This window comes from Trichinella spiralis, assembly GCF_000181795.1.
Source record: "Trichinella spiralis strain ISS 195 chromosome Unknown Scfld610, whole genome shotgun sequence".
NCBI classification, from domain to species: domain Eukaryota; kingdom Metazoa; phylum Nematoda; class Enoplea; order Trichinellida; family Trichinellidae; genus Trichinella; species Trichinella spiralis.
Genome location: NW_003527549.1, coordinates 161,917 through 174,138, shown reverse-complemented (window position 1 = coordinate 174,138; position 12,222 = coordinate 161,917). Strand labels below are relative to the sequence as shown.

The 12,222-nt window shown below is 28.7% G+C and overlaps 3 protein-coding genes across 3 annotated transcripts; 1 reads left to right on the top strand and 2 right to left on the bottom strand.

The window, feature by feature from the left end:
- Nucleotides 1–1,688: 1,688 nt before the first annotated feature.
- Nucleotides 1,689–2,959, top strand: Tsp_09846 (histone-lysine N-methyltransferase SETD8-B). Its single transcript, XM_003370584.1, has 4 exons — nt 1,689–2,191; nt 2,251–2,344; nt 2,419–2,663; nt 2,743–2,959. Exons 1-4 carry the CDS (start codon nt 1,689–1,691, stop codon nt 2,957–2,959), a joined length of 1,059 nt encoding a protein of 352 aa, XP_003370632.1.
- Nucleotides 2,960–4,233: 1,274 nt separating this feature from the next.
- Tsp_09845 (ubiquitin carboxyl- hydrolase superfamily) lies at nt 4,234–6,579 on the bottom strand (the record flags this gene model as incomplete). Its single annotated transcript, XM_003370583.1, has 9 exons — nt 4,234–4,344; nt 4,400–4,543; nt 4,608–4,740; nt 4,796–4,956; nt 5,131–5,226; nt 5,299–5,420; nt 6,194–6,316; nt 6,376–6,478; nt 6,538–6,579. Coding segments are annotated over 8 exons (993 nt in total), but the record flags the coding sequence as incomplete, so codon positions are not given.
- Nucleotides 6,580–7,249: 670 nt separating this feature from the next.
- On the bottom strand, nt 7,250–12,194 carry Tsp_09844 (fibroblast growth factor 18). Its single transcript, XM_003370582.1, has 6 exons — nt 12,081–12,194; nt 10,484–10,588; nt 9,491–9,692; nt 8,163–8,269; nt 7,791–8,112; nt 7,250–7,311 (listed from the first exon to the last, which is right to left on the bottom strand). Exons 1-6 carry the CDS (start codon nt 12,192–12,194, stop codon nt 7,250–7,252), a joined length of 912 nt encoding a protein of 303 aa, XP_003370630.1.
- Nucleotides 12,195–12,222: the final 28 nt, after the last annotated feature.

Genomic DNA, 12,222 nt, shown 5'->3' with positions numbered 1-12,222 from the left:
AATTCCATTATGCACAAACAATTTCTCTACTAGACTGATATGATCAGAGGATAATTTTGCAGCAATTTTGAAATTGCTTATTTTTTCCACAAGCGAATTAGATATAAATTTAAATCTAAAAAGAAATCAATAAATTGTTATTATCATACATGACGATATTTGTAAACGCGTTGTTGTTTATTGTTTTTTGATAATTTTGAAAAGAATTTTAAAATTGTATTTTGTTCAATGAAGAAATGGGAACATGACGTCTACGTTTTGAACTTGTTTATCGTTTTATCCGATTTGCCTTACTACAACACACAATGGACAAGTGAAATTTACCCTTTTTTGTATCAATAGCTGTGCTGCATTTATATTGACTATTTTTTATGTTTTTCTTTTTAAAATTGTTGGTAATTTATATTTTCTCCACTACTTTGTTTTCTAACAAAAACAGCTCCGATTCGAAATAGTTCTATTAGTGATATATCTAATTAACTGTTCATATTTCTCTTTTTTATTTTTCTTCCATTTGTTAACCATCGCATCATAATTATAGGATAATTTCTTCAGATGTGTGTCACTGTGAGGTTAGTAGTATTCATTTGGAAAGATTTTGTTTTTTTATATCTGTTTGGAAATGTACGGTATTCAAATTTTGTCGGTTAATTAGCTAAGATCAACTCTTTTCATAGACGGTATTATAATTTTTTTCAGCACAAAGTTTTAGTCAAGAAAAATGATAAATTAAAATGACTTCAAAACAATTCCGATAATTCACAGCTTCGTGTATATTTTAATATGTAGAAAAAATAATTTTTGTTAATTTTTCAGTTAATTCAACTCAATCGAACTGTTTGTTGTTCGATTGATTTCCATTTTGAACATTGTGTTTTCAGAAGTGTCAATTTTCTTCACTGGTAAATTTTTCAAGCATTCGTGTCGGAGTTGTTTCAAAAAAAAGTTTTTTTTTTTCAAATGCTGTTAATTTCACAATTCTGTTTTGACATATTCATCAATTTGTAAAAGCATTGCAATAAATTTGAAAGAAGTTTCATTTATGGTACTCTCGTTTGTGAATGTTCGACTTTGACTTTTTGCCACCAATGAAATATTCGTGGTTACGAAATTGTTCAAGTGAATATTTTATTTTTGTTTTTTTTCAACTTTTTGTGGGATTTTTTTAACTAAAAAAGTTTCCACCAAAATGCAGTGGTTTACTGTATATTTGCATGTGAATTAAGTACCAATGAAAATGTTGCAATTGTTTATTTTTAATTATTTTTCTTTAATTGGATACTTTTAGTTAATTTTGTCAGAAAAAAGATGAAATTGTTTTTTAATTAATTTAAATATAATTTAATGGTTGTATTTTTTAAATTGAATTGAATTTGCAGTTGTGAAACATGATTGATCGTTACTGTATGGTGTAGTTCAATTTCTTTGCTGCGGTTGGGCGTGTTGTGTTCGATTTGGATCATTTTTGAATAATTATTTTTAATAATTGTCTGGAAAATTGAGATGATGTTGTTTTTACAATTTCAGCTGACAATATCGGTTGGTTGTCGAGTTGTTGTTCGATGGATGGCGGAAGTTGATCGCTTTTATTGTTAAATAGTGATCGCACACGTTTGAAAACAGTGGATAAATATTGTTTTTGTTCTTGTTCATTTTGCGTTCGATTAATTTCATCGAATAAATACGAAATGCCCAATATTAGGCGCGCGACGAACAACAATTTGTTGACAACAGTTGGAAAAGCTGGACAATTGAACGGTTTTAATAAAAATGTCGATGTTGGAAATGGCGCATCGTCGGTACAAGATGACGAAATTGCTTCGTCGTCCAGCAGTGATTGTGGTGGTGGTGGTAGTAGAGGTGATGGTGATGCTTTCGCCGCATGCGATACTGCTGTTACCGGTTGTGATGGTTCTTTGAATGGAAATAAGAACAAGCGGCCAAAGGCGAAAAATGGTGATGCTTCGACGAGTAGAAGCTTTTCGAACGGATCGGCGAAAAATGTCGTTAGCAAGAAGAAAAGGAAAGCGCCCAAGGTGAAAAGGACCAAAGCGTCATCGGCTGTCAAAACGGCTAAAAAAAGCACCACTCAGCCACGCAACTCATCGAACGCTCTTGGCAAAAGGCAATTATTATTGTCTACCGATTTGGTAGGAAGTTCGAGTGAAAAGTCGAATAATCAACAGCAAAAGTACTTTGTGTTGTTGTTGTTTGTTGTTTTATGTTAATTAATAATTTGATTGTTTTCAGAAGTAGAGAAAAGAATGGTTGCAATGGCAATTCAGTGATTACAAATTATTTCCAATTGCGTAAAAGTTCTCGAAGAAGTGTGGCAGAAATAAAAGTTTTCCATTTATTTATTTATTTATTTATTTAGTTGTTTTGTTGGATGTTCGATAGTAAATTTGCACAATTTAGGCGGAGCAAATTCGAAAATTTACCGACGCCGTTGTTTATGCTTGTGAAGATGATCTTGAGGTTCGTGAATTTCCCATCAAAGGGCGTGGCGTTATTGCGAAGAGAAAATTTGCCCATGAAGAATTTGTCGTCGAATATCGCGGTGAACTGATCGAAAGTGCTGAAGCGCAACGTCGAGAAGAACGATATCAAAAAAATTCTCGTATCGGTTGTTATATGTTCTACTTCTACTTCAAAGGCAAACAGTACTGGTAAGGAGAATTTTTTGATTATATTTTATAGTATAATTATGCAATTATTTATTTATTTACTTCTCTTCTGTAGTCTTGACGCGACTCGAGAATCCGTTCACAAAGGACGTTTGTTGAATCACTCGGCAAAGGGATCGAATTTGAAGTCGAAAATTTTAGAAGTCAACAACAGACCTCATGTGATATTTTTAGCCAAACGAGACATTGAAGCTGGTGAAGAATTGCTTTACGATTATGGTGATCGTCGGAAAAACGCCGTCGAAGCCAACCCATGGCTTGTTCGATCATGAAGCAATTAATTTTCTTCTTTGCCTCTGTCTCCTTTCTGCTCCTCCTCCTCCTCCTTATTCAACAAAGCAGTACTTTGCTGAACAGTGGGCCTGATGACGGCCAGTAGCACTGTTGAATGAAGATGAACGTTTTTTGCTATTTTATTTATTTGTTTATTTTCAAAGTTTTTAAACGAAAATATTTTGGGAAAGAAAATTATAATATTGGTTATAACATGCATGGCCTTGCCAGGAAGGAAAGTTTTTTCATCCTCAAAAAATTGCTTTTCATTGGGTAAAATGGTTTTTTTCTTCTTTTTTTTAAAATTGCTGAACACATTTGCTCATTTTGCATTACGACAATTTTTTGAATTAAAAACCACATCTCTCGTTGCTTACTGTGAAATTGAATTTCCATTTGCTCAACTAAGAGACAGCACGCAGAGATAAGCAGGTTGACTGACTGATAGATGATAACTGTGAATACTTTTTTTTTCTCTCTTTCCTCTAGTTAATTTAAAAGTCTCTTAAAAAATAAAACAACCAACCATTTTATTTCATTTTATTCAAAAATGTGCATTCAAATTACAAATACAGAAAAAGAAATTACAATAAATTTCCTCCTACTCATTTCAAATTGGTAAAATGTAAATTTTGTGGAATAATCGAACAATTTCTTTTGGAATTGCTATTGAAAATGAAAATAATTATTGTGATGATTAATCAACCATCCATACGGACAATTTTTCAACTTATACTTTATTTTTATTTCAGTACTGTAAAAAAAAATTCATTGCATATTTTACAACTTGTTTAACTTAATTGGAAATGATTCGCATTCAAAAACACCATCTCAGTGGATGAATATGTAGTTTTTCTTTTCTTAAAATAAATAAACTGCTTATATTTATTTTTTTAAACTGTTCCTTTTCTCTATTTTTTTTTGTTTGTGCAAATAATTTTCCGTTATAAAAAGCAGCATACTTGTCGACGATTATTAAACAACTGATTGAACAGAACTTTTGAAAATGTAGTCCATTTTTTACTACTGTATTTTTTTTTTGATTATTATTTTTCATCTCTTCTTTAAAATTGATTTTTTTTTACATTTCGCTGCATTCATTAACTACTCCTTTAGGCATCTTTCTAATTTGATTGATTTGAGGTGGAAGAAAATCAATATTAACAGAATATTTTCATCCGTTTTACTGTAAAATATTGCACAATACTGTGATGATTGATATTTGCTTATAAAATTGCCTTCACTACTATGGACAACTTCACAATCGATATCTCTAGATATCTCTAGCCTGATAGAAAAGTATGTAACCGGATTCAGAATTTTTCTGCAAGCTACCATCAGCGGCCATACCAAAAAAATCTTCAATATTAATGTGATCCATTTTCTGAAATGAAACAAAATGCCAAGTTATATGAATACGAAAAAAAAACAATTATTACATCTACAACATCGTCGTCAAATAGAAGCCAAAATCCTTGTGATTTGACCACTGTAATGTAGTGTCCTCGATTTGGTGTACTGCCACAGTGAACAACGACGGCCACTAAATCGTACATACGATCAGGATTGACCGCATCGTGGGACTAGAAAACAAAAAAGCAAAATTTTTCAAAATACAGAAAAAATATCCATAAGTTAAAATTATACGGTATTAAAGAGGCGAAGCTCTAGGGGAAAAAGCACTCGATAAGACAATTTCGTATAACGATTATACTGTTCTACGTATTTGAAACGCTTCAAATGCAACGCTAGTATCAGTGGTAATTTTTTGATTCGCATTCTGCAAATAAAAACAAATCAGAACGATTACGCTGTTATTAGAATCAAATGTTCACCTCTTCTGAGCTTCTTGTTTAGAACAACAAATATCACAATAATATTTATGCTCATTACAAAGTGTTTCCGTTGCACTAAATTCCCGCAAACAATGAGTTATAGACGTATTCTGTTGCACATCCACACTGAGGTCAAGGAAATCTTCATCTTTACTGCTAACCTACACACAACAACAATACGATCAGTTATTTTACTAATTAAAAAATACTGCTATTCAATTGCATAATTATAAAAAAACATTATCAGCAAAAGTGGCTTACATTATAAAGCTAAAAAATGAAATAATTTATGCAAAATTGCATTTAATTTTCAAATGAAAAAGTACCCCACATACCGTCTCACAATTGAGGCATCGTGTTTCGTTGGTCAATGTGCCTTGAAAAACGTCGTGCACCCAAGTATGTTCGGCCAATTTATCCTTAACCTGCGTCTGATTGGAGCTCGCATTGTCGCCAAATCCATCTGTTTGCGAAACTGTATCTGTCGTTCCTTTGCTGCCAACTTTATGCCCGCCAGAAATACGCTTTTCGTGTCGCTTCTCTTCAAGCAAGATGTCAGCAACGGTGTTGAGCAGATAGTTCAAAAATTCATGCGCATCCTGTTGCATGTAATTATCGAACAAATCTAAACATATCGACAATTCTCAAAAATTTTTTAAAGATAAACAATCAAATAACTGTTCTGTCAGAAAATAAAATTCAACCTCAGACTTTTCGTATATATTGAAAATTAAATGCAATATTAACCAGAACTGTAAGCACTTTCAATTTTAAGCAAATGATAATAATAATAATAATAATGATAATATTTTATTCAAAAATCGCAGTAGAACATGAAGAAAGTCAACAATGTTTTAACATGATAACAAAAGTATTACATAAATTCCACAAAGATTTCACTTTTGTTCATTTGCTGTATATCTGATGACAGAGCTCTTGATCAATCTTTTCGATCTATCTTTAATTCATTACTGAAAAGATCACATAGAGACAATACTAAGCAAAGTTAAATTTTCATAATTTGCATAATCCTTTCCCTGCTTATTCAACGAAGCCATAATACAAATCGCAAATGACCAATTCATGAATATACATTTTTTTATTTATTCAAAAATCAGACAAATTCGAATTAATCTAGTTTAACTATGATAGAAAAAATTAAAACAATCAGTATTTTTTAAAGATGTACTCATCAATCGCAAACTAATTAAAAAGTAAAAATAAAGTTAAAGTTCAACTATTATATTCAATTCTGATGTATCTAAAAAATACAAGTTCAGCAAAATTTCTCATTAATTAATAAAACGCCTACCAAATAAAACATTTACTTTAAAATAATGAACAACTGAACGTTAATCATCCGAGCTGTTGTAAGATAAAATATAGAAACAACATTACCATTTTCCTTTTTCAATCGACCGATGAATTTTTTAGGGGCAATTGTACCAACTCGTCGCTTCTGAGTTGAAATGCTATGAAACAAATCGGCAAGACAAAGCAGCAAATTTTCTTTTTGATTTCCTAAAGAAAATTTAATTGCAAATTAAAATCTGAAAAAATTTTTAGTCTTGCAATTGTACCAGCTTTCTTCATTTGGCTTTTATAATTGAGCACCTTCTCGCGAAACGGCCGACAAAAATACAAAGCTTGAATCACCGAATTGCAATAACATGTATTCCCAAACTAACAAAATCAAAAATATAAATAACAACAGAAATAACAATACTGCATACAATTTTTACGTTAACAAGACCGTAAAAATGATCATTTGCAGGAAATTCATCAGTAGTCTCTTTTTCCAAATGCGAAGCATTCTGTCCCTAAAAATTCAAAAAAAATTTAACTATACTTTCAGCAGAATTATTCTTAAAACAAAAAAAAACAGTTCACACCAAAAAATGCAAGCAAAAGCTATGTTTTCCTTTCGTTGAAAATTCATCAAAATCCCTTTGAAGATTTAAATTGAAAAATATTAATAACCTAAATTATAACTAAAATATAACCTAACTTATAAAATTATAAATAACCAGATTATATAAATTATAAAGTAAAATGTAAAAGTATAAAGCTGATTAAAATGATTACTAAAAAATATTCGTTCTTTTTACAATAATTAACAATTCGTGATTAATAAAATGATTCAAACAATAAATCATGCCCATCAAAAAACAAACAGTAAAATAAGTTAGTAAACTATGCAATAAAGTTGTTTTTAAGCATATTCAATTAGTAATATTTCAGTGTTGCATGCAGAAGATGAAAATTGAAATTATAAAAATAAATGATGTTGCAACAAACTTAAAATTTCACACAAAAAGCAAATACGTGTTGCAAATTTACCATATCAAAATTAACTCAGTGTATAAAAGTATCCTATCTTCATCAAATTGGACAGTATTCTTTATTCGTCACATACAATTGCCGCAGAAAAAAATTTTTCATTACAGAAAACAATCACCGTTTCTTCTTTTGTGTCCAATAAAAACAACAACAGCTTCGATTTTCGCTATGGTATACTGTTAATAAAAATGCAGGTACTTTTATTTTGTACTGTATTATACATTTGAAGTTCAAGTTTTTATTTCTGATGATTGGATTATTAAAATAAATTTTAAAAATAAATTATAAAATGTTTTTTAACAAATTTAAAAGCTGCATTAAGATAAAAATAATGTCCATTTGTTTTATTCATCATTTTAAATATTTGATCATAAGTAATTTTGTTAAATACTTAGAATGATATTATAATATTGTGGTATTAAGATGATTGAAATTTCATCATAAAATCACCTCATTTTAATTTTAAATTTAATATTTAAATGTTAAAAGTCCATTTAATGAATAAATTTTAAACGGTTTTTAATTTCGTAGAATAAATGCCGCATACATTATTTTTTAAATGAATTTAAATAATTTTTGCGAAAGATAAAAATATTTGTTTTAATGGGGATATATGAGAAAAGTAAAAAAAAAGATAAAACGGATTTTTTTCAACGGAGTTCAAAAAGTTGAGGAGTGAGAGTGATGTTTGGCTGCGTGTGGTTCTTCTTTTTCCATTTTGCACGAGAGCGTATGCGCCGGGAAGGTCCATAATCAATGCCTCGAAATTCTTCGATTGGATTTATTTGTTCTTCTTTGATGAATTGGAAACAGTGCGGCTCACGTGACCGCATGGTTGGATGCAAAAATAGTCCTCTGCTGTTAAAACCCAAAAAGGCGCCCTTCTGAGAGGCTGATTCGAATTCAGTGTAAAAATTTTCCGATATGCGCTCCACAAATACACAATTTTCGCTGCGACCATTGTACTTAAGAGAAGGCTTTAAATTCAATTTAATGTTATAATTTTTTAAATATAGTACAAACTCACTCTAGCCGTAACCCGTAATTTTCGATTAAAACACAAATATTTTCGAAATTTTTTGCTTTGAATTCGTACTCGACCACCATAGCAGTCTGTTTCAACTTTTAGTAAAGCTATAATTCAATTCCGCTTTATGATTACATTTATTTATAATAAGTTAAAAATAATTTCACATTTTGCAACATTTTTAAATTCAAGCAGACAAATGTGCCACAAAGTGAAATTTATTATACAAAACATACAACTCTAAACAAGAAATTTAAAAACAAATCGAATTAAATCAAACAAAGTACTTTTTATACGTGTAAAAAATTTTACTTTCTGCGTTGAATAGTTGAAAATACAAGAAAATTTATGTTATAAAATCACAAGAATCATGTATTAATCAAATCATTCAGACACGTCACAGTGCACGAAGACTAATTAAAAATTTAAAGTGCTAATTTATCGTGAGTCATTTAACATTGAAATCGATCGATCCTTTTCTATATGCTAAACAAGCGACTACCAAAAATATCGATTAAAAAAATTATGCAATGGAGAATCGTTGTCAGTTCTGGTCTTTATAAAATGATAATTTTACTTTAACTTTCAGTTTGTGCAAGCAGATTTTATCACCTGCGAAAACAAAAACATATAATACATTTACTAATGCACATCTCTATTAGGGAACATGTATATTTAAATTGACAATTTTCAGTTGCAACCTACTAATGCATTTATTTATCCATGAATTCAATATTTGCTTATTTGCTTATTTATTTATGAATGGAATATGAATTAAGCCAATACATGATAATATAAGAATAATAATAATATAATCAATACTTTTAGTAAATAAAAATATGCTGATAAAATAGTTAAGATAATAGTTTACAAAATCGCTATTTTCCATTTAAATATTTCTGTATTAGTCCCTTAAATAGTGCACATTCAATAAAGCATAAATTTTTCCCACGCCTTTTTCATTTATTTTAAAAAGTTGAAGTATAATTTGAACAAATGCGAAAAAATGTTAATTTACGACTTGAAAATCATTAAAACAACTGATAATTTTTTTGAGCTATAATGGAAATTTTATAGAATTTAAATAATAAAAAAAATTTTAAATTGACAGGTAGAAAAAGGATTATTCAAATGAAAATTAAACGATCCATTTTCGTGGTGAACAAGCAAAATTTGTCGCATCATGATGATAAGGGTATTTATTCTAGTCACAGAATCGTGATCAATCATTCATTACCTTTTAATAAGTTCATAGGCTTAATTTTTATTTTTAAATAAAATAGAATAAAATATTTTTAACATAAAAAAATCATTGAAAAATGTCATACTCAAGGGACTCTTCGACTTTCCACGAGCGTTTATTGCTTTCACATACATTTGAAGGTACCTTCCACTGCATCTATTATAAAGACGATACAACCGAGTGACGTGATTTTGTAATGGAATCTCTTCAGCTATTTGTATACTATTCATATTAATATTAATTTTATTTAGAAAACAGGTTCCAGCTAGGCAAACTGTCATCGACATCTAAAAATAAAGTACAAAAACAATTTATCAAAAGCATTGTCTCATCAGCATCTGCTACTTATTACTTAAATTAATATTTCAAGCATGCATATATGCATTTAAATCGAATTTGATCATAATTTGTAAATTTTGAAAGCTAACTAAAAATTCAAAAAAAAAAAAGATACATTGTAAATTTCACACTGTTGAAGAAAATTTCAATAGAATATTTTTTTTAATGATGAAATGGAATTGTATTTCAATTTGAAGAAATATGAATGAATGAAGGTTGCTTTTGAATGAATTTTAAAAGAATATCTAAAGTATTTCAAAAAAGACTGCAATATAAGCATTTTTTAATATGAAAGCTTTTGCCATGAAACATTTTTTTGAGAAAATAATTTATAAAAAATATCCTGCACTATGTTAAGTAATCTCATTATTAAAATAATTATGAAAATGTGAACAAAAAATTCATTTCAAGATATGTGTATATACATTTATTCTTTGTAAAAAGATATTTTTAAAATATAATTTTGCAGAAAAATAGTAATAAATAGTGAAATGTCAAAAACATTCTACGTTATCGATAAATTCAACGTTATTGAAATAAAATTTTAGATGTAAAATTTTGAAAAAAGATTTAAAAGTCGATTTGATTTCACAACTAGCAGCTGGTCAACCTGCGTGTAAAGTGTAATAATTTTTTCACTGTTATTAAAATATTGTTGAGTATTTTATTGAATATTATTTTATAGAGAATAATATTTTGATTTGAAATTTCACATGTTGTACTTTTTATGGGAAATAACATTTGTAACAGACGGTGTTGTGATATTTAGAGAAAAATTTGGACAAAAATTTAATGCCATGGAAGAGTCAGTTTCAAACGACAAGAAAGTTAGCGGAAGTTTGGTCTACAAAATTACCTTTAAAATGATTAAAATCTATTCTATTATAAAAATATTTTTCATGCTTAAAATTTTATTATTATTTGAAATACTTTTCAAAGGACACACGCAGGTTGTGCATGAGTTTCTGCGTGTGTGTGTGTGTGTGCAATTTTATATTCATATAACAATTATCATTTTTAATAAAAGATTAGTAAAAAAAAAAGAAAAGAAAAAATAGCTGAACAGTGAAGAAATTTTTTCTACTTTTACAACAGTGCAAACAACATTATCATCTGTTTTTATAGTTTGACTTTTTTTTGGTAGAATTAAAATGCAACTTTATTTTTACAAGCCAAGGACATGAGGAGAGTTTTGAAATGGAATTTTCAAATCTTAATTATAAAAGTTCATGGGAAAAATGAAAATTACAGTTGCAATGCTTTTTTGCAATTTCCCAGTTTTTATCAATGAGATTTTTTTCTCTATTCTTTTTCTTTCATTTTTAAGAAAAATTTTTATTAAAAATAGCTTTCTGCTATTTTTATAGAAAAGAAAACAGAAAATTTCATTTAGCAACGGCAACAATAGCTTATCAATTACATTTTCATCGCCTACATTTCCATTTCCATTTTACCAGGAAAATGGAACAAAAATGAAATAAAGCGGTTTGATAAATAGATCAATATTAAATTAAATAATTTTGTTTATGAAAATTAATTATTTTTATTTTTTAATAGAAACTTTTTGCAATTATTTTTCAATTTGATCATTGAAATGATAAAAATTTACTTTGAGATTTTTCAAAATGTTGTGCAAACAACAATGATGAATTTGTGTGCACACGATAAACATAAAAGTTTACTTTGATCGTGTTTGATCTATATAAATAGAAGCCTAATATTGAATTATTTGTGGATGTGTGTGTGAAAAACATTGAACGAAGTCTCATCGTGAAAAATTTTCATAATATTTATTGCTTTTCAATGTTCCATTTAGAGTGATTGTCAAATTTACAAATAAATCGTTTGATTTCGTTGTTTACGATGAAGAATTAAGTTGAAAAAAAAAATTTCTTTTTCCTACTTTATTAAAGTTTTATTAATGTCGTTTAAAAAATTAAAAATTACCCCAATTACATTTATAATATATTTTTTGAAAAAAATGTAAATATCTTATTTACATCTTCTGGTTAATGCAACTTTTTTACAATTTAAATGACAGTGATTGTATGTGCCAGGTGCCGTGATGAATAAATTCTGTTTTGTCCGTCGAAGATAAAAAAGGAAACAAAAATATTCTCTCATAAAATGATCGATAAGAAAGTGCAAAAAATAGAATACCAGCAAATTACACATATATATATTTTTTTTTCAATTCTAATCAGAAATTTAAATATGAATAGTGAAATACTGCTGCTGAACACAGTGTACAGAAAATGAACATTTAGGCATGTTCAGAAAATACAATTTCGTGAAAGTAATCTGAAATTTGGAAAGCTTAGCTTCACGTTAGTTACAAAAGTTAAATCAGTGAAAGTTGGTTCAAGCTTTGTTTGCACTGTTGACGGCAAATTCACACAAAAATGAATGACGTCCATAACAGCAGCAGCAGCATCTTTATGTGTGTACATTCTTTTCGAAAAGCCGAACAGTATAAAA

What these genes read in the sequence shown, in the direction of transcription:
- Tsp_09846 (XM_003370584.1), top strand. Translation starts at nt 1,689, where the DNA reads ATGCCCAATATTAGGCGCGCGACGAACAACAATTTGTTGACAACAGTT. An exon ending in TCGAATAATCAACAGCAAAA is followed by an intron (nt 2,192 to 2,250) that starts GTACTTTGTGTT and finishes GATTGTTTTCAG; the next exon opens with AAGTAGAGAAAAGAATGGTT. An exon ending in TTCTACTTCAAAGGCAAACA is followed by an intron (nt 2,664 to 2,742) that starts GTACTGGTAAGG and finishes TCTCTTCTGTAG; the next exon opens with TCTTGACGCGACTCGAGAAT.
- Tsp_09844 (XM_003370582.1), bottom strand. Translation starts at nt 12,194, where the DNA reads ATGTACACACATAAAGATGCTGCTGCTGCTGTTATGGACGTCATTCAT. An exon ending in CTTTCACTGATTTAACTTTT is followed by an intron (nt 10,589 to 12,080) that starts GTAACTAACGTG and finishes GTAATTTTGTAG; the next exon opens with ACCAAACTTCCGCTAACTTT. An exon ending in AATTACGGGTTACGGCTAGA is followed by an intron (nt 8,113 to 8,162) that starts GTGAGTTTGTAC and finishes TTGAATTTAAAG; the next exon opens with CCTTCTCTTAAGTACAATGG.